At 44.8% G+C, this 24,839-nt stretch overlaps 1 protein-coding gene across 1 annotated transcript in view; it reads right to left on the reverse strand.

The window, feature by feature from the left end:
• Nucleotides 1-368: 368 nt before the first annotated feature.
• Nucleotides 369-24,839, reverse strand: part of LOC124031687 (protein bicaudal D homolog 2-like) — an 81,958-nt gene continuing 57,487 nt past the window's right edge. Inside the window, exons 3-10 of the mRNA XM_046343248.1 lie at nucleotides 20,187-20,339; nucleotides 18,705-18,919; nucleotides 18,329-18,575; nucleotides 15,612-15,869; nucleotides 15,297-15,500; nucleotides 14,612-15,136; nucleotides 13,927-14,078; nucleotides 369-6,253 (exon numbers count right to left, since the gene is read on the reverse strand). Of these exons, the coding sequence (XP_046199204.1) occupies nucleotides 5,890-6,253; nucleotides 13,927-14,078; nucleotides 14,612-15,136; nucleotides 15,297-15,500; nucleotides 15,612-15,869; nucleotides 18,329-18,575; nucleotides 18,705-18,919; nucleotides 20,187-20,339 (2,118 nt within the window). The 3' untranslated portion in view covers nucleotides 369-5,889. The remainder of the gene's footprint in view (nucleotides 6,254-13,926; nucleotides 14,079-14,611; nucleotides 15,137-15,296; nucleotides 15,501-15,611; nucleotides 15,870-18,328; nucleotides 18,576-18,704; nucleotides 18,920-20,186; nucleotides 20,340-24,839) is intronic.

Below are 24,839 nucleotides of genomic sequence, written 5' to 3' on the forward strand. Positions count from 1 at the left end.
AAACGGAGAGTAAATGGGAGATAAAAAAGATCTAGAGAGTTAAAGAGATATAAAGGGGTGAGATGTGGAGAACAGAAAAAGAAAATGGAATATAACAGGAAGAATAGAGAAGACAAAGGATGAGGGCAGGGAGAGAGGAAAAAGAGGGGGAGCCAGACAGGAGGTGGGGGTGGAAGAGTTTTGTGCATTGTGTGAAATTTGATCATGTCATGGAGTCTTTACAGACAGCTGGGAAGTCCCCCCTCATTCTGTTTCCCAGCTGGGGATCTTCTGAGGGGGAGCCTGCAGCATCAGACTGGCTCCAAAGTTAACTGTTCATTTACTTACAGTGGGAGAGTTTGGGATGAAAATACACACGGGACACTTTGTCTTTTTAGTCACATTTATTGATTTTAACCAGTATGACTACCTTTACACAGCATAACACCTCTCTATGGGAAAACAAAACAACACTTTCATAGGATTAGCTCAGCAGTAATACATTAGACTAAACTCATTTTTTCATCATTTTATTTTTTCACTTTTTCAGCATCTCCAAAGTTATAGGTTTGTTTTCGATTCTGTGTAAAGGTTCCCATGACTGAAAAACATGCATATGACAATAAGTTGTAATCAATATGCCACTAATTATAATGCACATTATTGATAAGAATACAGTACTGCATGACAATCCAAATAAATACCAACATACAGATTAAGTCGTTATTTCATATAAAGGTATCAAACTCAATATGGATCAATACTGAAACACAATATGACAATATAAAGTTTGCACGGCTAGTGTATTATCACAATGCTATCGCTTCCAGCAAACAGAAAACTTTTATTTTCCTTGTAAAACAGCATTTCAATTGCACTTTATTTTCTCCGTATTTTTCGCTTCTCAACCGTATTGATAACTTTTTACGCCTCAACAAACAAGCATTGGCTAGGATGGCACTATTCAAGTTTGTTGATGCAAAATCTGTTTTCTATTTCCTGAAATCACAACACTTTAATATATGATGTAAAAAAAAATATTTAAAAAAAAAAATTAAAAATCAAAGACAAAATGCGCTCTCTGCACATTTGCCAACAATACTGTAGATATTACATTACCTTCACCATACAAAGCTAGAGATCATGTTGATGTTTCCAATAGTACACTGATCTGCCCAAACACATAGTGGTGCATGGAACATTTTGTTCAAAATGAGGCCAAAGGGATTTCTTTTGGTTCCCAAAGTTTGATTTAAAAAAAAACTACATTTTCTCAATACCCCTGAATTTGCTGTTGGGATCACTGACCTGCAGAATTCAATACAATATCAGTTGAATTGAGCTCATTTCAAAACGATCATCTCACTCCTGCAAAAAGGGCTACTCCTCTTTGCATTTATTGCTGCTCACAAAGTCATTCAACCCAAACTCTTCCCCTAAAAAACAAACACAAAGTACTAGTCTACAATTCTCCCTTGAAACAATGAAAGGCACTACTGGTCAGAATGAAGAACAAAACAAACCCAAAGCAAAACCCGGGTAGCACTTCAGCAGAAAGCCACAGCCCCAAACTACACCTTTCTCACTGATGTACGGCTTGTCTTTCTGATTCTTGAATCTTTTCAAACCTAAACGGTGTACCAGGATTTGGCACGATAAACAAAGAGAGAATTAAACAATTCCAATTTGGAATTTAATCGTTGCACTTGCAGAGAATTCTGTGAGCCAGTGATCCCTTATCAGTGTGACACCCCTGGTAAGAAGATGGAAAAAAACAAAATCATTTTGCCACTCCATTTTTCCCCCCAAGAACTTCTTACCATTTTTTTTTGAGTCAGAGCGTCGTCAAGTTTCTGCGCGTTAGCTTTGAACTATTCCTAGGAATAATAAATACATGAAAACCCCAGAATTAGCTCACCCTGGATTTTGTTTAGAACATGGCAGTAGAACATACATATAAAACCAAACACCATAATAAAGCAATATGATGAGACATAACAATAAAAGGATGGTTATTCAGATGGATCAATTCTCAGAAGCACAATAACAATAGATGGACTCTGGTTTGTGGTGAGACTTTAGGAGAGTAAATGGTCTCTGTAGATGGTACAAAGAGACCATAAACAGGAGGAAATATATTCCTATTAATATATGTGTATACTTGACTAAATAAGTCACAAACCATAGCACTACAAACCTTTCCTAGGTTAATAATATAAAGTTATATAATCCTATAATAAAAGTGCACAGGTTAAAGAAAACAAATAAACTAAAACAAAAAAAGATCAAACCAAGACAAAACAGTTGGTTGATTTACATTGAGAAAAGACCATGGTTCCCCTGGCTTCTCATTGGAGGGATAACTCCGCCAATCACAAACTCTGATCATCATTTCACGAGGAGGGCAGAGTTCACTGTACTTGTAAGCATCGGCAGCAGCGAGGGGAAACGTGAAATAGCTTGTTCATTCCCATGCATATGACATAGAGGTCGCGCTATATTGCGAGTTAAAGGGCAACCTGGAGGGATATTGGATTTTCATATCAGAGATTTCATTTGATCTTTTTAGTCTTGAAGTGGGTTTCATAATCTTGGCCTATAGGGCTATCTGTTTTCTGCACAATGAATGTGACATCGGCATTGGGAGAGGATCCTGTGTTGGAGGATCCTCCTCCGGGCAGAATTAAATGACTGAACGGAGAACGGAGAAACAAAGAAAACATAAAAATGTGCATTACTGGTACATTTAGAGAGATGTTAACTTCCTCAGAAATGATTCCAATCCAATCAAAAACATGAAATAAGGAAGAGTAAAAAGATGTACACCGAAGGCCCAGTTAGTTACAGTAGCTACTAACTAGCGGTTGGTGCAAACTGGGTTAGTAGTGCTGAAGCGGACTGTCATATCAACATTGTGTCAATATGTTTCAGAGGAGCTGATATAAAAGCACCACTGCACGAGGAAGACCAGTGAGTGCAAGAAGCTGATGACCTCACAAGTACCATGACCTTTGACACCTCCAAAACACATGATGAGCCCCAAGAGTTTAATCCACACCCCAGAACCAGGTCAGTCATAGGAGGGGCTTTCCTTACTGGCATGCAGGTTAATGAGAACGGGTGTGTTTTTTAGCGTGCAGGCGTTCAACCAATCAGGAATCAGATGAAGAGCGTGTGAGAGAACTCAAAGGTGAAGTGGGCGGAGCCTAAAGGCAGAGGTAGGAGGGAGCTTATTCTGGTGGCATTCTATTGATGACACCAGATAAACAGACATTGATTTCAAACTATACCAAGAGAACTAGGGAGGGTCTCTCTAGCCACAATCACATCCTGGATTATGAAATATATAGATTATTCAGTGAATCTATACTGCCTACACAAGGGAACAGGGATAGAGGGTCAACTCATCTGAATCAATGTCCACTGGTAAAATACCACATTTAGAGACAAAGTAGTCAAACAAAAACCTCATGTAAATACATTTGTCATCTTTGAGCATCTCCCTCAGAAAACCCTGGAACTCATTTCTCCAAACACAGTTTCAAAATCATGTTCAGAATTGGCTGAGAGAGCTCGTCTTTCGGGTGCAGGTGCTTTTAAACACCAGTATTACTTCTCTCTCCTCTCCCACTCTCTACACCCAGAGCAAACTGACACAAACAAAGTGTGATTCTATCACTGTCGCTTAAGTGGAACAAGAACAGAACAGTGATTTCCCCTCCCGTGGAGGTTCTTCTCTGATGTGAGCGATAGCCTCGTCTCCATACTGTGTGGCGTGACTAAAGGCCTCGTAGGGCAGCGCAGCACATACTCAACTCAAGCAGGGTTGAGGACGTCCCTCGTTCGGAGGAACCAAAGCTCTCCCTCTCCATACCCGAGAGGTGGCCTAGGAGTATCCTAGAAGATTAGAACCTGATTACGATCGTATTATTAAGAATATATAGTTTTAAAAAGCATAATTGAATTAATCTTCCAAGAATCTCTTGGCATCAACCCTGCTTTTAGCGCCACAAAGCTAATACCGTGTATGCATTACATGGATCTATCTAACACAAGCCCCACATCAGTTTTTTAAATCTGCCTGGCACTAGATTGCAAGGGTTAAAGCTTTTTGGGGGGGGTGTAATAAAGACAGTACATTGGTTGTCCTCTCACATCCACACAGCATCTCAGAAATGAATCTATTTGCAATATTTGGAGAAAACGACATACACACAAGGGTTTTTCACCTCAGTGTCGGAGCTGAGATGACACACACACACACACACACACAGGCAGGGTTCCAGAACACACGTGCGCAAGGACGTTACCTGACAATATCCAGGGGTTTCCCCCACAATCCCCCTCTCTACTTAAAGGGAGAGTGGTGTTGTAGAGCGAGCAAGGTGCTGACAAAAAAAGAGAGAGGGGTTGTCATGACAACAAAGCGACGAACCACACGTTTGAGACGTGAGGAGGAAAGGGTTTTCAGCCACATAGCCACACATAGTTCATTTGAGAGCTCAAAAGGGCCTCCCAAAAGAGAAAGAGAGAAGCGACAGGGAGAGAGAGAGGAAGAGAGATCAGCATTAGGCTGACAGACACAAAGACAGGGCTTTACATCGATATATAGATGTAGTTGATTTCAAGTGTTTGGGTCGACAGGCACTTTGCCGAGGGATATTGGTCGGTTTTGTTTGTAGAATTACGATCCGGATCTGGGTGCCATTGATTTTTGTGCTCTTATAGGATCTTTTCTGTTATTACAAAAATCACCATCAATCAAAACTATATTGTATCTGTTCACAGTTATTTGATCATTTTCTTTCGTTCTTAAGTAATATGGCTGAGAGAATCCACCAATATGACATATACTGGGTCACATGGAATAGCCCTCTGTTTATTTCTGCAGATGTTAAATAACTCCTCTGGTTCAAATGTAGAGCCCTGTAGCACATCTGCATGTGCTGTGACACACCTGTTTACAGAGAAAAACTGTTATAAAGCTCAGTAGCATTTTCAGCTGCAAAGCCATGCGATTGGACTGCCTGACTCTACCGCGTTGGTGTACAGCTTAAAGGATCTTGAAATGAAACACCTGTGGTCTTCGGTGCTCCTTTACCGCCCACCTCTGACATCATTAATTATCAGCCAACCCGCTTTGAGAATTTTGAATTTCAGTTAGAAAATCCAGCAAATCACACTGGGCTCCCTAGCAACAGCAGGGGGAGTTTGCATATTGTTTTGTTTCATTTGTTTATGTAAACATTAATGAGCAACCTGATTGGTCAGTGGGTTGCTGGGGCTGGCTCAGTCCTGGGGGGCCAGGAGAGAGAGGGGAAGAGGAGCGGGGGCTTTATCGAAGGAGCACCAACGCCAACAGGCAAGCAAAACGAGGAGAGGACGTCAACTTCTGTCACATGATCCTAAAAGTGACACCCTCTTCACAAGTCCCCACCCCCCCAAATGCATTATGGTTACCAGGCAACACACTCAGGGGGGGTCAGAACACACTAAGCACAAAAGCTGCCACCCTTTACATCATCATAAGTACAGCACCATGACGGCGGAAAGAAGTGACACCCCATAATATCCACAGAAGCCCAACGGCGGCCGGTTGAGGCCATATCCACATGCCATACATTATGTCTACTACAATCCCAAACTTCTAGGGCACACTGTACTGTACGGTACAGTACATACACAGCTGCATTCCCCTAAGCGTTTACACTAGCAGGCGTGAGTGGCCATACGTGGCCATAGGCATAAGTATGTACTATAGGTTAGAAACACACCAGGCTCTATGAGGCTGCAGGCTGAGCAGGCAGGGAGCTAAGCGAGCATAGTAGGGCTCTTTAACACTAAGTCAGGGGAGGACCTCGGGCTCCTCCCCTCTGTACACAGCAGTCCCGTGCTGACAATGCAGCCGCTTCAGTCGCAGTAGATCTTGTACTTCTCGCTGCAGAAGACCACTGGGCCTCCCAGGATGCCGTTGGGCATGATGTTGTGCTCACTGGGGCGACCGATGCCGGCGCAGGTGAGCCCGTGACTTACGTGGGGGTTGTTGGCGGTGTTGGTCTGGCCGTTGGTGGTTCTGCCATTGATGGTCCTGCCTTTAGGTTTGCCCCCGCGGCGGGTCTGCTCGGTGTCAAACTCCAGGTCCTCCAAACGCTGGGTCAGGGCTAGCTTCTGCTGGATGGCCATACGGAGGAGGGAGTTCAGGGTCTTCTTCTCATCCTCTGCCGCAGACAGCTGTCTCTGCATCTCATCCAGCTGAGTCACATACTCGTCACAGCTACAGTAGAAGGAGGAGGAGAGAGAGAGAGAGAGAGAGAGAGAGAGAGAGAGAGAGAGAGAGAGAGAGAGAGAGATCACATTAGAATAAGGCATTTGTCACCAACGTTGGTGAGATTTCAGTCCTTAAACATTTACTGCATTTTCACTAGCCATCCAATAGGTGGCAGTAGAAACCTCCAGTGTTAACAGCCAAAGGCACAGTGATCTGACAGTGACTGTGGTCTGTATGGTTCACTACCATTGGTAATGGTCTGGATCTCCAATCTGACTGTTCATATTGTCTGTGGCTATTTCAGATGGATTTCACTGACCTTCAAGCCCACAGAAAGCTTAACCTACATTCGTCTTGACCTTTGACCTACTTCCCCAGTGCCCGTCTCCTCCACCAGATAAAGCCCTTGAGGTGTCTACCAGAGCCTTGCCATCCGGCAGTCTACCATTTCATCAGACTATCTCTCCATCTCCCCCAGCACCACTCTCTTCTCCCTGGAAACCTCTCTGTCCTAAACTTCTTGTGCTGAGCGATAAGTGCTTTTTGAGGTCAGTTCGGTTTCGGTTCGATTATGAAAAAATAATCATGGTTTTCGATTTCGGTTTTGATACTTTTTTTAAACATGAAATGCACTATGTGGGTTGAATGCTGTAACATCACAGAATAAAACAATTAATACAAGTCACATGATGGTTGTGAATGCCCATTATTAACCATCATTTATTCACATTACGTTACATTAATAAAATATTTCAGCTGTTGTGTATATTAAATTTGTTTTATTTTATTTCCAGTCATCACCTCATCTCTATAGGGCTGCTTCCTATGCTGTCTGACAAAATCACTACATTTTTTTGTAGTATTTCAATGAAAATATGGCATACTATTATGACTGCTGAACACTATCAATCACTTAAACCAGTGGTTCCCAAACTGGAAAGGAACTGAGTCCGGCTTTAAATGCACTCTTTGTTGTAATAGTAGAATGCACAAGGTGACATTACTAAATTGGGTAGTGCATCATCAGTTCCTCATCATGAGTCATGTTAGTCATTGCATACCTTAGAGAGCTATTTATAACTTGTCAGAAATGTCCAGATCAACTAGCCCATGTCAGCTAATGTTTTTTAGCAATTTTTTGGGGGCCCATAGACTTTGCCGTAATGTTCGAGTCACTTAAATATGAATAAACATTAGACATGGCAAAATGTATTGAATTGCAAGAACATTTGCTTTAAAACTGCAACATTTCTCTGCACCTTACAACAAAATGTGTAGAATTGCAGGAATTATGTTTTAAATACAAATAATTGAAAAGTGTAGGTGAAAAATAACTGAAAAAAATACTTAATGCTCAGCACTATAGACTTTAAACATCCTATTCAAGTAAGAACAATAGGAACTCATTTCACCCCCACAAGACTCACTTAAGACCTCATCTGTATTGCCCTGGGCCAGTAGAAAATGTAGAGATGTGTTTACTATTCACTAAAAGCCCAGCTACGCATGATTCACTTTGTACTGCTAATATCCAAACACAGTATGCATTATATATGAAGAGTTTAAATGTCTGAACATACATCCCATTTGAATGTATCCCGGGTTGGGGTTCATGTGGGCTGTGTTGATGTTGACTATAACCCCTATTGGTGTAATTAACATTCATGAACAGCGAGGCTGAGGGCTGAGGTTGAAAGCAGCTCTACCCGGACGTCTGTCTGCATGACAATATGAGGAGTCTGAGCACGGAGTAAGTTAATCGTAGATCACACACAAAGGAGGAAAGCTTTAACCCAACTCCAAGATCCCCCTGTGTCCCTTTAGGAGTGGGCTAAGGGAGAGAGAAAACAACAGAGGTGTTGGAAAGTATGGAAGAAATACTTCTAAACTCACCAAACTGAGATGTTCCTTCCTCTCGCTCTCACTCAAACAACTCTCTCCACTCTTTCTCTAGCACCAGTGTAATATAACATCAAATATCAATTCTGCCTCCCATGTTAGTGTGAAATAGCACCAGTGTTAGTGTGAAATAGCACAAGTCTCTCTCTCTCTCTCTCTCTCTCTCTCTCTCTCTCTCTCTCTCTCTCTCTCTCTCTCTCTCTCTCTCTCTCTCTCTCTCTCTCTCTCTCTCTCTCTCTCTCTCTCTCTCTCTCTCTCTCTCTCTCTCTCTCTCTCTCTCTCTCTCTCTCTCTCTCTCTCTCTCTCTCTCTCTCTCTCTCTCTCTCTCTCTCTCTCTCTCTCTCTCTCTCTCTCTCTCTCTCTCTCTCTCTCTCTCTCTCTCTCTCTCTCTCTCTCTCTCTCTCTCTCTCTCTCTCTCTCTCTCTCTCTCTCTCTCTCTCGAGCACTTAAGTGTGTGTTAGGGCCATGCAGGTCCAAAATACTAGGTCATTTGGCCTGGAATGTAGAGGCAGGGGTTCATATCACTTCATCTGCTACACCCTTCCTCTTTCATTATTAATCATTCTGCCCTTCACTCTCTCTACCCCTCTTTCCTTTCTCTGCAACCTCATATTACATCTCTCCTTCATCTCTCTGTCATCCTCCCTCCATCCTTCATATCCTTCATACCTTCATTTATATCTCCATCATCCTTCCTACATCCTCCTCTTAATGTCCTCTTCTCTGTCTGCCTCTGCCTTTCTCTAGCCTTTTTTCAAACTCATCTACTCTCGGTACCTGCAGTCACTCCACCCCCCCAACCTGTCTCCATCCTGCTAACACAACGATCTGAGATAACATTCCCCAGTGATAATGGTAGCCACACCTCTGCAGAGATCTGTGCAGTACACCACCTTCCCTTCCAGCTGTCATTCAGCCTAACCCACATTGGAATGAAATTCCTGGCATCTCAGAACACTCCTTCAGACCTACCTGCAGGACAAGAACAGTCTATATCAGGGGAATTAAAGGTTACTCTGAATCTAAATGTGGGACAAAAACACTCCCTGTTCTATCTGGTGGACTGGAATGTTTCCTCTACACTTCCAAGTGTCAATTACAATCTACAATGAGTGGAAAAGACATTAGGAACACCTTCCTAATATTGAGTCGCACCCCCTTTTGCCCTCAGAACAGCATCAATTCATCAGGGAATGGACTTTACAAGAAGTCGAATGTTGAACTGACGTCTGTGCCCAGTGCGTCTTCTCATTGGTCACATAGGACCTAATGTTGCTATTCAGTCTCTTACTATTGGCTCGTTGAAGTGTTGTGTTATTGCACATGGTCACTCCCCATGATGTATACATCCTCGCCCCCCCACATACACAAACCCAGTCCCCCCTCGTGGGCGTGCAGTCGGACTCCCACTGGGGGACACACCCAGACAAAGGGGATCAGTGCAGCTTCATTTGACCCAGTGTGAGATGGCGAATGGGGGGGGCGAGGGGGTTCCCAGGGGTCACAGTGCCCTTTAAGATGGACCAGCCATGCTGGGTGGAGGGTGTAAGAGGGCGTGGGTTTTCCCGGGAAAAAATACAGGCTTCCATTCTAGGGATGAAGGGATACAATGGGGCCCTTCTTGGTAGAGAGGGACTGGAGGGCCACAATGCCCCTGGGTGGCGGCTGGCCCTTTGTAGAAGAACAGTCTCCACATTCAGAGTAGTGTGGACAGAGGCTCCATGTCTCAGATGATCTACAGTAGCCAGGGGTCACGAACACACACAGGCGTACTGCACACACATGCGCTCAGAGTATAACGTGCACAGCATACACTCATATCCACACCCAAACACATCCACTGCATGAAACACGATGAAACATTCATAGGGAAGGGTATGGACTACACTGACAGGCACATACCACAGGGGGTTGGTGGCATCTTAATTGGGGAGGACGGGCACGTGGTAATGGCTGGAGCGGAAGTGGAAAGGTTATTTTGAGCCGTCCTCCCCTCAGCAGCCTCCACCGGCACATACGCCCTAAATATACTGACAGATGAGTGTAGAAACACAGCACATTTGTTTGTCACATGGAGTGTGAACACAGACACACACTCGCCACAGCTGTTCTCTGGCTATGTTGGAACAGCATTGGTCATTGTGGAGGAGGATGAGTGAGAGGATTTCGGAGGGAGGCGAGGGAAGATAGATAAAGAAGGAATAAAATAACCAACAATGAAAGTAAGAGCAAAATGGGAATCAGAGAAACACAAAGAGATAGAATGAGTGTGTGCCTGTTCGATTTGACTGGGGGAAGGCTGACTGATTATTTGCATGTATAGTGCCTACAGCCTGCTAAGAGCAGGCATGTCCAGGCAGTGCTTCATTGGAGTCCGATCCTGCACCTCTCCAATGGATGGTTTTGGTCCGGAATCTATTTGGCCGGATCCGGTAACTCTCGTGGCATGATTGTTTTTTCCTTCTCACTTTTTTATATGTAAAAACTATCATAAAAGCAATCCAAGTTCATATGAGTTGCATCTTCGATAATTCTTCTGCCCCGGCCATTACCGACGAGTGATCATTGCATTGGGTGAGTCAGTGAAACTGGAAAGCATTTTAAGGACTCCAGCTCAGAACTCCCCCACCCCTTTCTCTCGCTCACCTCCAAATTTTCAAATGAAGCACTGCTCTTAGGAATGTAAGAGACTGGGTCTTACTGTAAACTGATAACACAGTCCACAGCTGGAGTACAACACACATACACAAGTTGGATACATACAAACTGACATAGAATACACATATTAGGATCTTGCATTACACAAAAGAGTCGAACAGAGATTTGCACATTCAATCAGTCCCTCTCCATTCACTCCAACTCTCTCACTCTGAGGCCACACACTCGAAACTAAGGCAGTCCACTGAAAATCTCAGGAATCCCCAAATCTACATTTAAGTCGACAGAGTATGTCAAAGATGGAATAACCATGAGAAAGACTCTCAAATTAGCCCCTGTCGAGAAGCTGAAATGAAAGACTCCCTCTCTCTCTGTAGGGTAGAGGGCCTTGTGTTTTGCTGTGAGGATAAATGAGGGGAGCGAGGGAAGAAACAGGGGGAGTGTGGGAAACGTGGGTCAATCACATCCCTCTGCCTCTTAAAGCCTTTCAAAGAGGCCTCCCCCCTCCTTCCCCACCATCATTCTATAGGCCAAAATTAGCATACCAATACATACAGGCTCCAGAAGGACCTGAATGAGCACTACCACAAATACCCAGGCATGTACACAGCCCAGAACATACTGAGGCCGTGTCCAAAATGGATCCCTATTCCCTATAGTGCAGTATATAGGGTAGGGCTGTCACGATAACAGTATTGCGATACTCAGCGGTATCGTGGCAAGGAAACAAAACAATTTCCAATAGCACAAAATGTTACATACAGTAGGTTATTTTATAGGACCAAAGAGTCTGCTTTGTACTTTTTTTTGCCATCGTAGCATCGCGATACTGGTCTCGTGACAACCTTAATATAGGGGGTAGCAAAAACAGAACATGAATTATATCTAAGGCACATAGAAATCACCATACATGGTAAAGACCGAGGGATTTCCTGCGGACCCCTGAGCAGAGTTGAGTTAGGTTTTGTTTTGTTATGTTGCGTTAGGAGCATCTTCAGTCGCTTACAACAGCCAAAAGGGACAAGGGAAAGACATGCGTGCCTCTCTAGCGCCGCCATTTTCCTCTGTATCATATCTACCACCCTCGTTCTGCTGCTAATAGCCAGTACCTCTTAAAGAACACTTGGTTCGAAACCCTGATTTGGTCAGTGAAAGTCATTCTAAGCAGAATGATAGTTGTTTTCAAAACGGCTTCCTCTGAGGTGCTCAGTGAGAGCTGATTTCCTCTCATGTCTTCAGAGGGATGGCTTAACACCCGCATCAACAGACCATCTGGCCCTGCACTGCAGCAAATCATTATGACAACAGAAACACACCCATATTTGCAGAGGAAGACAGCTTTCTCCGCCATGTTAATCAATAAGCTACTGCAGTTATATAGAATTTCTCAATAAGACCAGCTAATGGACTGGGAGTGCAGATACACCGTGGCATTACTCCACTGTAAATATGAGGGTTGCCGAAGTGCACACTCACTATGGATAGAGCAGCCCTCCCTTCTCGCCTCTCCTTTCTGCACAGCTTGATTTGAGCTTTGCTGTAAGTGGAGGAGTCTTAAAGACAGAGCGAGACTGCCTCAGAGTTGCCATCTGGTTCAGGGAGGGTTTGCAGGAGAAGGGAGGACGCACTGAGCTCCACATCAAAACAACAGAGCAAACAAAGTACCACAAGAATGTGCAGTGGTCTACATGATTGTATACAGCGTACACACATTGCACACACACTCATAAGTCCCCCCCCCCCACAAACACGCACACATTCCTTCAGGAGGAAGACTACAGTACAGTGAGACTATGGTGGAACGAGAGTACATTATATCTGAGGTAGTTATCCAGACCAGGTCGAGGTAGGGATTATAAGGGGAAACCTTTGGCCTGCTTCTTATGGGAATCAGCAGGCTTAGCCAGCGAGGGGTTAACGTAGCCCCTCCATCTGATAAACAGTCACTGGTCATAAAACACTGCTTCTTCAGCATAGTAATCACTACAGATTATAGATGTGTCCGTCGTATGGCCATCCTCCACTGGCCCAGATTCACAAAGAAAAACAACACTCCTATTAAACCCCTGTCGGTTATTAAAAGCAGGCTATGTACACGTCGTTGGCATATGGTGAATATGGCTTACCGTGTGGTATTAAACACAGACTTACCTTGTGGTTGTCGCGAGTGTGGTCTTAGGATGGTGTGTCGGTGGTGTTGCCGCTAGGTTAACATAGCACAAGTGGTCAGATGGACACTGGGACGTCGAGGTGTTTTGGTCAATAAATCTTTCCATTAAAATCTCATGGCGAGACAGCGTTTTAGTAGGCTAAATACGTATGTACGTAAACAATATAACTGTATGTAAAACAGCATATTGTAAATGGTATTGTTTTTGTTCATGCAGTGCTTTCGCTTTCTGGTATGATGGGTTTATTTCTGTAGGTAAGCTAGGAAGGTGTAGTACTTGTCTTGTAGTGTGGCAAACAAAGCATAAAGGAACGAGAGAGCCTAATTTCATATGCCCAGATGAATCTGTTATAGTATATAGACAGAGCACGTGTCAAGGCGTGTTCTTGGATCATGGGTGACTGACTACTCTCTTACTGTGTGGCCAAGGTATGTGATAACATGTTTAAATGTGTGTTCTAAACTAGGAGTGTGTTCCTAATAGGGCTGCGGACCTCACGATACGATACTTAGGTGCCGATGTGGCATGTATTGTGATTCTCGCGAATCTATATGTATTGCGATTCGATACTGCGATTGTGTTGCGATTTGGTGTTCCAAACATATTGCTCACTGTACGGTCTGTTTCAGAGAGACGAGAGGGAGCACGAGGAAATGAGTTTTGATCAGTCAGGGAAATGAAAGTTCTAAAAACATGTTGGCTCACTATTTAAAAAGAAGATGGAGAAGAAGGATGCATTTTGGCGCAGGTACAGTTGATTAGCGCAAGCTTATCCTACTTACAGTGCCAAAAACAACTTATTTTTTAAAATATTTTTTTTAAACAAATCGATTCTTGGGAGTCAAATATTGATATAATATTGCGATGTGTAACTGTTGCGTTTTTTTTATTCTCCCATCACTAGTTCCTAACTTGTTTTAAACGGGGCGCGTGACAATGTACTCCTCTTACCGTGTGGCGAACATCGCTCGGAGTGAGGAGAAGGTAGCGGCATCCTCCTTCAGGGCCTTCAGCTCGTTCCTCAGTTTCATCATGGTCTCCGTCACCATGGCCTTCTCGTTCTCATACTTACTCTTCAGGTTGGCCAGCGCCACCTCAGCTGTCTGTAGGGGGGACACAACAACGGTCAGACCAAATAAAATGGGTCATTTTGAGTCTTTTTCCTGCAGCTTTAATGTCATTAGTCTGTTTTAGTGTGTGACCTTTGAAGGTTTATTTGCACAACAGTTCAGTGGGGAGCTGGCTGGATTGAAAGACTACAGGTGTGTTTCTTTATGAGAGGCTTTTATCTGAGAGTCAGATTCAGGAGCTGAGGAACACACACCCTCTTCAAAGATCTGACAGCAATTGGACACACAAAAATTAGGGTTCTGGGCTGTTAGTTAGTGTCTGCTTTAGTAAGCTTTCATCTTTTTTTTAAACTCTATCACATAGACACACACAGAGACAGACACAGGCACACATACACACATACACACACAAACACTCACTGCCACCAGCTGTCTCTCCCTGTTGTTTTGTTTATGAATCTTGACTGCAGTGCATTTGCTACGACAACTGAAGAGGCTTTAGACAGCCACCTCCCTGATTGATTCTTGGTTGAGGGAAATACAAGCATGGAGGTTCAGTATCTGACCTGCTTGTTGGCTTTGAGCACGGTCCTCAGTGTAGCGATCTGCTCCCTCTTGGTGCTGAGCAGGGACTTGAGTTTGAGGATCTCCTCCATGCAGGCTTCCATGTCCTTGTCAGCCACGGCGCCAAGCTCCAGAGACGCCACCCTCTGACGGGACAGCTCTGTGGTGCGGTCCACCGCCAGCTGCAGGTGCTTGATCTGGTCCCGGATGATGGCCACCAGGTTGTACACGTTCATTGGCTCCCGGGGCGAGGGGGAAGAGGAGACAGGGGACAAGGCGCTGTCGGCAGCATCGGGGACGGGGAACAGGCCCTTGGTGAGCAGGATGGGGGAGCGGCGGCCGCGACCTTCGGGACTCGTGCGCCCGCCCTTGCCCTCCTTGTAGAAGTCGAGCATGACGCGGTTGGGAGTTTCGTTGTTGCACATGCACACGTGGTTGTAGAGGGTGGCCAGCTCCTCGCTGAAGGTGACCAGCTCGTCCTGTGCCACGTTCAGGCTGCCCTGGGACTCGCCCGCCACGTCACTCACCTTTACAGATAGAAAGAGAGAAACTTTGCCAATTAATACAATTTGATTGAAGAGAAAAATCTGGTTTGCAAGTGTGAGGAAAAAGTACAAACAATTCCTACACAGAGAAAAGTGAAAAGAATTGACTACAGATAACCACTCATCAATATCAATATAGCACCTTGCGGAGCTCCTTCGCCAGGACGGCCTTCTCCTCTCTCTCCACGCGGCTGGTCTTCTCCAGGGAGGACAGCTTCTCTCCCAGGGCCGTGACGTCAGTCTCCAGACGGCCTCGCTCCTCCTCGTGGCGTGACTGACAGGACTGGTACTCTGCCTTCAGGGTCTTCAGCTCCTCCTTTAGCTCACCTGCCTCCGACACCGCAACCTGAGACAACCAGAGGCAGAGTTAGGAATATCCAGAGTTTTAGGAATAGCCAGAGTTTTAGGAAGACAGTAGCTTCAACATCTGTGTATATGTGTATACATGTTTCATTACCTTGTACTTGCACTCCAGGATCTCGGGTCCGTTGATGTCCACCTCGTAGTAGTCTCCGTCGTCGTTGCTGTCGCGCTCCTTCTCGTTGTCCAGGGCTGACTGGCGCTCCTTGCTGGCCTGGAGCCTCCGGATGGCATTGAGGTTCTCGCTGAGGCGGCTGACCTTCTCCTGGTGCTCCGCCAGGGCCCCGTGGGCCTGCTCCAGCTGCTTCTGAGAGTCCTGCAGCGTGGACATCAGAGACACCTTCTCACGCTCCATCTAGACAAGGGGAGACGGAGCATAAGACAGATGTATTCATTTGGTAAGTTAAGTAATGTTACAAGTGTCCGGACAGAAAAAAGACTGAGGCAAATTATAGACAGATGACCATTTAGGCATAATTATGCAGGTTTAATTTTCCCATTTCATTGTGTTTGTCTATCCCTCTTCTTCTCTACCTAATGCATATGATTGTCCTAAAGGATGATAAAGGTGGTTGTTTTTCCAAATAACAGATAACATCTCTGGAGGTTTTAGGGGCTAACTCAGGGGGCTGCAGTATAACATCTCTGGAGGTTTTAGGGGCTAACTCAGGGGGCTGCAGTATAACATCTCTGGAGGTTTTAGGGGCTACCTGAAGGGGCTGCAGTATAACATCTCTGGAGGTTTTAGGGGCTAACTGAGGGGGCTGTAGTATAACATCTCTGGAGGTTTTAGGGGCTAACTGAGGGGGCTGCAGTATAACATCTCTGGAGGTTTTAGGGGCTAACTGAGGGGGCTGCAGTATAACATCTCTGGAGGTTTTAGGGGCTAACTCAGGGGCTGCAGTATAACATCTCTGGAGGTTTTAGGGGCTAACTGAGGGGGCTGCAGTATAACATCTCTGGAGGTTTTAGGGGCTAACTGAGGGGCTGCAGTATAACATCTCTGGAGGTTTTAGGGGCTAACTGAGGAGGCTGTAGTATAACATCTCTGGAGGTTTTAGGGGCTAACTGAGGGGCTGCAGTATAACATCTCTGGAGGTTTTAGGGGCTAACTGAGGGGGCTGCAGTATAACATCTCTGGAGGTTTTAGGGGCTAACTGAGGGGGCTGCAGTATAACATCTCTGGAGGTTTTAGGGGCTAACTGAGGGGGCTGCAGTATAACATCTCTGGAGGTTTTAGGGGCTAACTGAGGGGGCTGCAGTATTAACATCTCTGGAGGTTATAGGGGCTAACTGAGGGGGCTGCAGTATTAACATCTCTGGAGGTTATAGAGGCTAACTGAGGGGGCTGCAGTATGTTACCAAAGGCAGTGTTACCAACTACAGCATCAGAGGGCAAGGAGAGCACTGCCAATTCAGAGCCTAGGTGACCTTGGAGAAGTCTGGACTGGTTTCAATTCTTTGTTTGCAGAGGGACCACAGTTCACTTACACAAGTAAGCGCTCACACAGAGCAGTGCAGGCCTCAGCAGCACGGAGCTATTTTCAGAGGCTGGGTGTGTGCCGATAATTAGTATCACATTCCTGTTTACATTAGTCTATTATTCAGCTGTGATGAATACGCCTCAATGACAGGATTTAAAAAATAGAAAATGGTTTAATTAATATCTATTTAGAATACTAGCCAAGAAAAGTATCGGAAGGTACTTTTAGCTCTCAGCACACTGTATCTTTAAGCACAGTATATAAAAACATAATTATGTGATGATATGGACACTAAGAATATCACTTGCCATACCCCCCCCCTTTTCCACCTGATCTGTCCCCCTCCCTAATTCTTGTTGATGACTTGACAAACTTGTTGGTAATGCCAAGCCATTTTGGATCTGATTGCACAGTGGGGACATGGATTCTACTGCAACCGAGGAGTAGGGTGACCTGCTGCGAGCGATTATTCAGTCTGTGATCGAAAGGACGAGGAGAGAGGAGAGCATTGGAGCAGCTGAATTGTTGAGTAAAAAGGTCTGGGTTTCCCTGCTGCGATTCCCGCCAGTAATCTGTGGAATGGACTGCCAGAGGAGAAAAGACCCAGAGGGCTGCTTGACACGATTTTGGCTTAATGCTGTACACTAACACCTACTGCTGCCCATGATATTCAGTACCAAAGGACCAGAACAGGTTAAATGTCATGGTACTTATACTAAAGCAACACTATGGTAACATCTAGGCAACCCTGGGACAACATTAAAACATAATCGTGTTTGGGGTAGGAAGACCAAGGTCCTACAGTCTTCAGTCTTTTCACCCACAGGTATCCAACCAGTACACACACTGTTAACCATGGAGACGGTTGAGGCGTTCTGATGTTCTGACAGATGGCCTAACACTGTGTGTGTGTGTGTGTGTGTGTGTGTGTGTGTGTGTGTGTGTGTGTGTGTGTGTGTGTGTGTGTGTGTGTGTGTGTGTGTGTGTGTGTGTGTGTGTGTGTGTGTGTGTGTGTGTGTGTGTGTGTGTGTGTGTGTGTGTGTGTGTGTGTGTGTGGAGGATTAGCTCCCCCTAACAGGATTCAGAGGCGTGCAGCCTGGCCAAAAGAGCCACTGGATCCACGTGGGTATAAACGTTTGTTTTGAACGTTATCTGACTATCAATGTGTATTGTATAATTAAAACCTTGTTGTCATTCATATCATACACAGTGTAAACAGATTCACTGAGTGAATGACCTACTATGGTTATAGCTGCAGCAGCTGGTTATACCTCACTGTTTACCCTATCATACTCAATGAATTAACGGTTTGTAGAGTGTAGTTACGTACCTGCAGCAGCTGCTGTTTGAGTTTCTGGATCTCAGAGATGTTCAGTTCACTCAGCAGGTCGTCTACCAGGCTGGGGACGGGGCGGAACAGGTCACCTTTCTTGTGCGCAAACGCACGGTTGTCCTCGGCGATGGCGTTGGCCAGCTTGCTGAAGCCGTTCTCGTAACCATGGAGAGCTTCGTCGTTGTTGGGTTCCGCGGCAGCGTCATCGCTGAACTTGAGTCCATCCAGAGAGATGCTGAGGGGGCTGGTGAGAGAGAGAGGACAAGAACATAAAAACACGAAGTTCACTGTTATTCTCATAACAGTTCGTATTATATTATATTGTCTAAGGCTTTGGTGGATGCATGAGGTGTGACTTTGATTGTGTGTGTACCTGTGGTACATAGAGTCTCCTATGCTCATGTAGTGGGAGAGCTCTTTCCTCAGGGCGGCCTTGTGCTCGCGCTCAGTCTTGATGGTCTCCAGCGCTTCCCCTAGCTGTCGCTCTGCAATCTCCTTCAGGCGGATGGCGTCCTCCAATTGGCTGTTCAAGAACTGGGTATCCTCCTCCAGACGACGAATCTCGTGCTTCAGACCCTCAAACTCCACCTGTTAGGGGCGGGACAGACAAGGATGTGTCAAAGCAGAAGGGTGGGGCTTATATGAGAGAAATGTAAATAGGATGCCATACTGGTTTAATCAACACATTTTGTCACCATAAATTGAGGGCTTTTAAAAGTGCAAAATTGTCTTTTCATCTAAATAGGATTTGGTACTGTAATTGGCCAATTAAAACTATATCCTACAGGTCTTTGTTTTAAATTCATGCCTCTAAATTTAGCAAACAAAATCCCTTCATATAGGGCAGATGGAGAGTGTTAGCAGTACCCACATAAAAATCTATTTCAAAAGGAAATCCCCTATTTGTAGATTCTCTTATATTTCGTGGCTGGTTTTACTCTTGCAATCAAAGTGTGAATTAAAATCAGAGTATTTGCTTTGCATCTCTCTCTCTCTCTCTCTCTCTCTCTCTCTCTCTCTCTCTCTCTCTCTCCTCTCTCTCTCTCTCTCTCTCTCTCTCTCTCTCTCTCTCTCTCTCCTCTCTCTCTCTCTCTCTCTCTCCCTCTCTCTCTCTCTCTCTCTCTCTCTCTCTCTCTCTCTCTCTCTCTCTCTCTCTCTCTCTCTCTCTCTCTCTCTCTCTCTCTCTCTCTCTCTCTCTCTCTCTCTCTCTCTCTCTCTCTCTCTCTCTCTCTCTCTCTCTCTCTCTCTCTCTCTCTCTCTCTCTCTCTCTCTCTCTCTGGTTACAATCAGACATGCTCCCCCTCTCTCCGGGCGCAAATAGGTCGCCACATAAAGCCTAATCTCTTTATTACATTTGAGTGTGGTTTCTCTAATCTGAATTAAATCAGTGTATTCCAGGGCTTGTTTGGGCTGTGGTAGCAGAAACTGGATAATACAGGTAGAGGTCTATGGTGTGTGAGCATGGAAAACTGGGGGTTGCACATAGATTGGGAGGTGTAGTAGACAGTAGTGCAATGCCTTGGTTCAGAGAGCCTGCAGCTATTGGGTTAGCTGAGCCTAATGAGCAGATTCAGCTAAATGCAGATAACTGTAGTGAGGAGGGGTTCATTATGAAGTGTGAGTGGAGGAGTAGCCTGCAGAAGCGAGGGAGTACATATAAAAGGTGGGTTGATCTTTTCTCATTTTCCTTCCCATTCCCCATTCCATCTAGTCCCACCCCTAATCCTCTGTTTGAGCAAGGAGACCTGTTTCTGAAGGAATATGTTCCCTTTCCTATTCTCCTACCATCCAGCCATGCTCTACCCCTAGTCCCACTACCTCCCCCCTCTCACAGTGTGGTTGTGTTAATCCTTACCTGGGTCTGTTTGAGCATGGAGACCTGTTTCTGCAGGGAGATGTTCTCCTCCTCCAGCTCTGTGTAGTCCTGCAGTAGACGTGCCTCCCGGAACTTATACTCCTTGATGTCATCACGCAGACTGGTCCGTTGCAGCTCCACCACTTGGCTGTTCTGTAGGAGCGAATTGCAGGGACAGAGGGAGAAGAGGAGAGAGGGATGGAGAGAAAGGGACAAAAAATAACAAATATTGTCAGTGAACCACATTTTTGGCTTTTGTGTGAGTGTTTTAAAACAGCCAATCTACCTGGATAAGTATGTGCACCCATACTTATCCAGGTGCCAGGTTGTGTGTATCCAGGTGCCAGGTTTGGGGTGCCTGTCTGGCCATGGGGTGCCTGTCTGCCAGTTCGGATGGCACCACAGCGAGAGCACCACACTTATCTCCCAGATGGTGACAAAAGCTCTGACACAGGAAGGCACAGTAAACGAGTCAGAGATCTCTCCCTGCCCCCTCCTCCTGCAGTGACAGACTGACAGGCTCAAAGCCAACAGGATCAGATAAGCCCTGCAGAGCGGCAAGCCTGTGTCCTCACCGTCCCTCTCCGTCTCCCTGTCTGTCCTCCTCCATACCCCTTCCTCCCCCTCCGGGAGACTCGATCAACTCCCCAACCACCACCCCTGAACCTCCTCCTGCCGTCCCCCATCATTACCCATCCCAGCCAGTCAGCCCTTATCTGACAAATGCAGGAAACCTGAGACGGTTAGGCTACTTAAAAGCTTTACAGTAAGGAGATACTCAGCAAAGGGGTGTGTGGTGCTTACTCTGAATGTACACTACCTTTCAAAAGTTTGAGGTCACTTAGAAATGTCCTTGTTTTCACACACACACACACACACACACACACACACACACACACACACACACACACACACACACACACACACACACACACACACACACACACACACACACACACACACACACACACACACACACACACACACACACACACACACACACGTCGAGGCCAGTTTTATTTCATCTTTAATCAGAACTCCAGTTTTCAGCTGTGCTAGCATAATTGCAAAAGATAGTCATTTACAACATTAACAATGACTACACTATATTTTTGATCAATTTGATGTTATTTAAATGGACAAAAAATGTGATTTTCTTTCAAAAACAAGGACATTTCTAAGTGACCCCAAACTTTCAAACTGTAGTGTATGCGTGTGTGACTTTGAAAGAGAGCATGTGCAAACTGTTCTCTGTAGTTATCAGTTTTGTGCATGAATGTATTGACTTTGAGAATGAGTGTGAGTTCAGCTGTGCAGTGTGCTCTCTTTGGTTATGTTATTGTGTGTGTGTGTGTGTGTGTGTGTGTGTGTGTGTGTGTGTGTGTGTGTGTGTGTGTGTGTGTGTGTGTGTGTGTGTGTGTGTGTGTGTGTGTGTGTGTGTGTGTGTGTGTGTGTGTGTGTGTGTAGTGTGACACATGGTCTCAAATCCTTTCAGGTGATTGAGATGTGGTGACGAAGGAGAGTCCCTCAACGAACACGTCACTCCAGTCACAGATCAGAGGGTCATTTTGCTTACGAACAGATGCTGTGTGTGTGTGTGTGTGTGTGTGTGTGTGTGTGTGTGTGTGTGTGTGTGTGTGTGTGTGTGTGTGTGTGTGTGTGTGTGTGTGTGTGTGTGTGTGTGTGTGTGTGTGTGTGTGTGTGTGTGTGTGTGTGTGTGTGTGTGTGTGTGAGAGAAGAGTTCGAAATGTAAATTCCGAAAACATCTTAGTAATTTGACTCATCACTTTAACACAATCAATGAATGTTACATTTTCACTCTCTGTTTACCCATGTAATACGACTTCATGCCATTATTAGCTTAGCTTACAGATACCATTACATATTCAGAGCAAATCAAATTCCCTGGTGAAGGAAGAACATGTTCCTCATTAGCGCTGTGTAATAATTAATCACTAAGTGCAGCGCCCGATTGATGCTGATGGTTGGGTGAAGGCTAATGAATATTCATGAGGCAGTGTGCATGTATAATGAGCATGGGTGTAGTGCCTGTGTGAAAACTATGGTGAATTAATGAATAACGCATGATTTACCATACAAGATCAGACCTACTTTACAGCTGTTGCGCCTTCTTCACCACGCTGTCTGTGTGTGTTGACCATTTCGGTTTGTCCAAAGTTAAAACTTTCCACCTTCTCCTCTACTGTCCCATCGATGTGGTTGGGGAGGGGGGGGGGTTACTCACGTTGGCCACGGTGAAGGAGAGCCCACAGGTTTTGGTAGAGGGCCGTGTCAGTGGCACTGTATTGTCCTCAAAGCGATCAATGAAGTTGTTTTATTTGTCGGGGAGCAAGACGTCGGTGTCTGCGACGGGGCTGGTTTTCTTTTTGTAATCCATGATTGACTGTAGACCCTGCCACATACGTCTCGTGTTTTAACCATTGAATTGTGACTCTACTTTGTATCTATACTGACGCTTAGCTTGTTTGATTGCCTTGCGGAGGGAATAGCTACACTGTGTGTGTTCGGTCATGTTTCCGGTCGCCTTGCTTTAATTAAAAGCAGTGGTTCGCGCTTTCAGTTTTGCGCGAATGCTGACATCAATCCACGGTTTCTGGTTAGGGAAGGTTTTAATAGTCACCGTGGGTACAACATCACCGATGCACTTGCTAATAAACTCTCTCACCGAGTCATCGTATACATGAATGTTGTTGCCTAAAGCTATCCGGGACATATCCCAGTAAATATCCCTGTAGCTAAACTATTACCTAGACTCTAGACTTATTGGACAGTGCACTTAAACTTGAGTGTTTTTCGCTTTTCTGGTTTTCAATCCTCCTTTCACTACTCATTAACAAACTTACTGTAGATGGTAGGCTACACTTATAAAGACAGTTTGAGGCTATTAAGTAACTTAAGGGTTAGGCTCTATAATATAATGACCATAATGAGGAAAGTTGAAATGTAGAAGGGCTTTCACCTGCTTATCGGTTAATGTAAATTACATGACCCCTGTGCTCAAATCTGGACTTAAACCCCATCCAAGATATTCGCACATTTAGTTGAACCACATCAACAACATCCAGAAATGTAATTCAGCTTCCCCTATACACCCCCAATTTAGCAGTGACACGTTTCTCAGAAACCTAATTTGGTCAGCCGCAGGAGTGCAGTTTTCTGCACACAGGGTTGAAATAAGGCCATTTTAATGGCAATGGCCTACTTCTGGATTGAAGAGCACTTTCAATGGAGAGTTTTAAGAGTCGAGTCCAGGAGTAGGATACATCTATGTTAACATCATTGAGACTGTGCAACTGCCATGGACTGTTTCAATTTGTCAAGGATAGACAAAATAGCCAGGTGGTCCAGGTCTCTTCAGGCCCCAGGCCCCCTCAAAATGATAGTTTTAACCATGTTTTGAGGCAATATGGTGTTTCTTTACATTCACTTTGTTTACAAATATCTGAGTAAAACAATCTTATATTTTGGGTTCTAATGTACGACAGTTGAAATAAGCTCGCGAGGCATTTAAATACATGTAAACTCAGTTTTTCACAATTCCTGACATTTAATCCCAGTAAAAATTCTTAGGTCAGTTAGGATCACCACTTTATTTTAAGAATGTGAAATGTCAGAATAATAGTAGAGAGAATGATTTATTTCAGCTTTTATTTTTTTTCATAACATTCCCAGTGGGTCAGAGGTTTACATACATACATTCAATTAGTATTTGGTAGCATTGCCTTTAAATTGTTTAACTTGGGTCAAACGTTTCAGGTAGCCTTCCACAAGCTTCCCAAAATAAATTGTGTGAATTTTGGCCCATTCCTCCTGACAGAGCTGGTGTAAGCTCGTCAGGTTTGTAGGCCTCCTTGCTCACACACGCTTTTTCAGTTCTGCCCACAAATGTTCTATGGGGTTGAGGTCAGGGCTTTGTGATGGCCACTCCAATACCTTGACTTTGTTGTCCTTAAGCCATTTTGCCACAACTTTGGAAGTATGCTTGGGGTCATTATCCATTTGGAAGACCCATTTGCGACCAAGCTTTAACTTCCTGACTGATGTCTTGAGATGTTGCTTCAATATATCCACATAATTTTCCTACCTCATGAAGCCATCTATTTTGTTAAGTACACCAGTCCTTCCTGCAGCAAAGCATGCCCACAACATGATGCTGCCACCCCCGTGCTTCACAGTTGGGATGGTGTTCTTCGGCTTACTCCCCCTTTTTCCTCCAAACTTAACGATGGTCATTATGGCCAAATAGTTATATTTTTGTTTCACCAGACCAGGGGGACATTTCTCCAAAAAGTACAATCTTTGTCCCCATGTGCAGATGCAAACCGTAGTCTGGCTTTTTTATGGTGGTTTTGGAGCAGTGGCATCTTCCATGCTGAGCGGCCTTTCAGGTTATGTCGATATAGGACTCGTTTTACTGTGAATATAGATACTTTTGTACCTGTTTCCTCCAGCATCTTCACAAGTTCCTTTACTGTTGTTTTGGGATTGATTTGCACTTTTCGCAACAAAGTACATTCATCTCTAGGAGACAGAACACGTCTCCTTCCTGAGCGGTATGATGGCTGCATGGTCCCATGGTGTTTATACTTGCGTACTATTGTTTGTACAGATGAACATGGTACCTTCAGGCAT

This window comes from Oncorhynchus gorbuscha, linkage group LG03 (assembly GCF_021184085.1).
Source record: "Oncorhynchus gorbuscha isolate QuinsamMale2020 ecotype Even-year linkage group LG03, OgorEven_v1.0, whole genome shotgun sequence".
Taxonomy (NCBI): domain Eukaryota; kingdom Metazoa; phylum Chordata; class Actinopteri; order Salmoniformes; family Salmonidae; genus Oncorhynchus; species Oncorhynchus gorbuscha.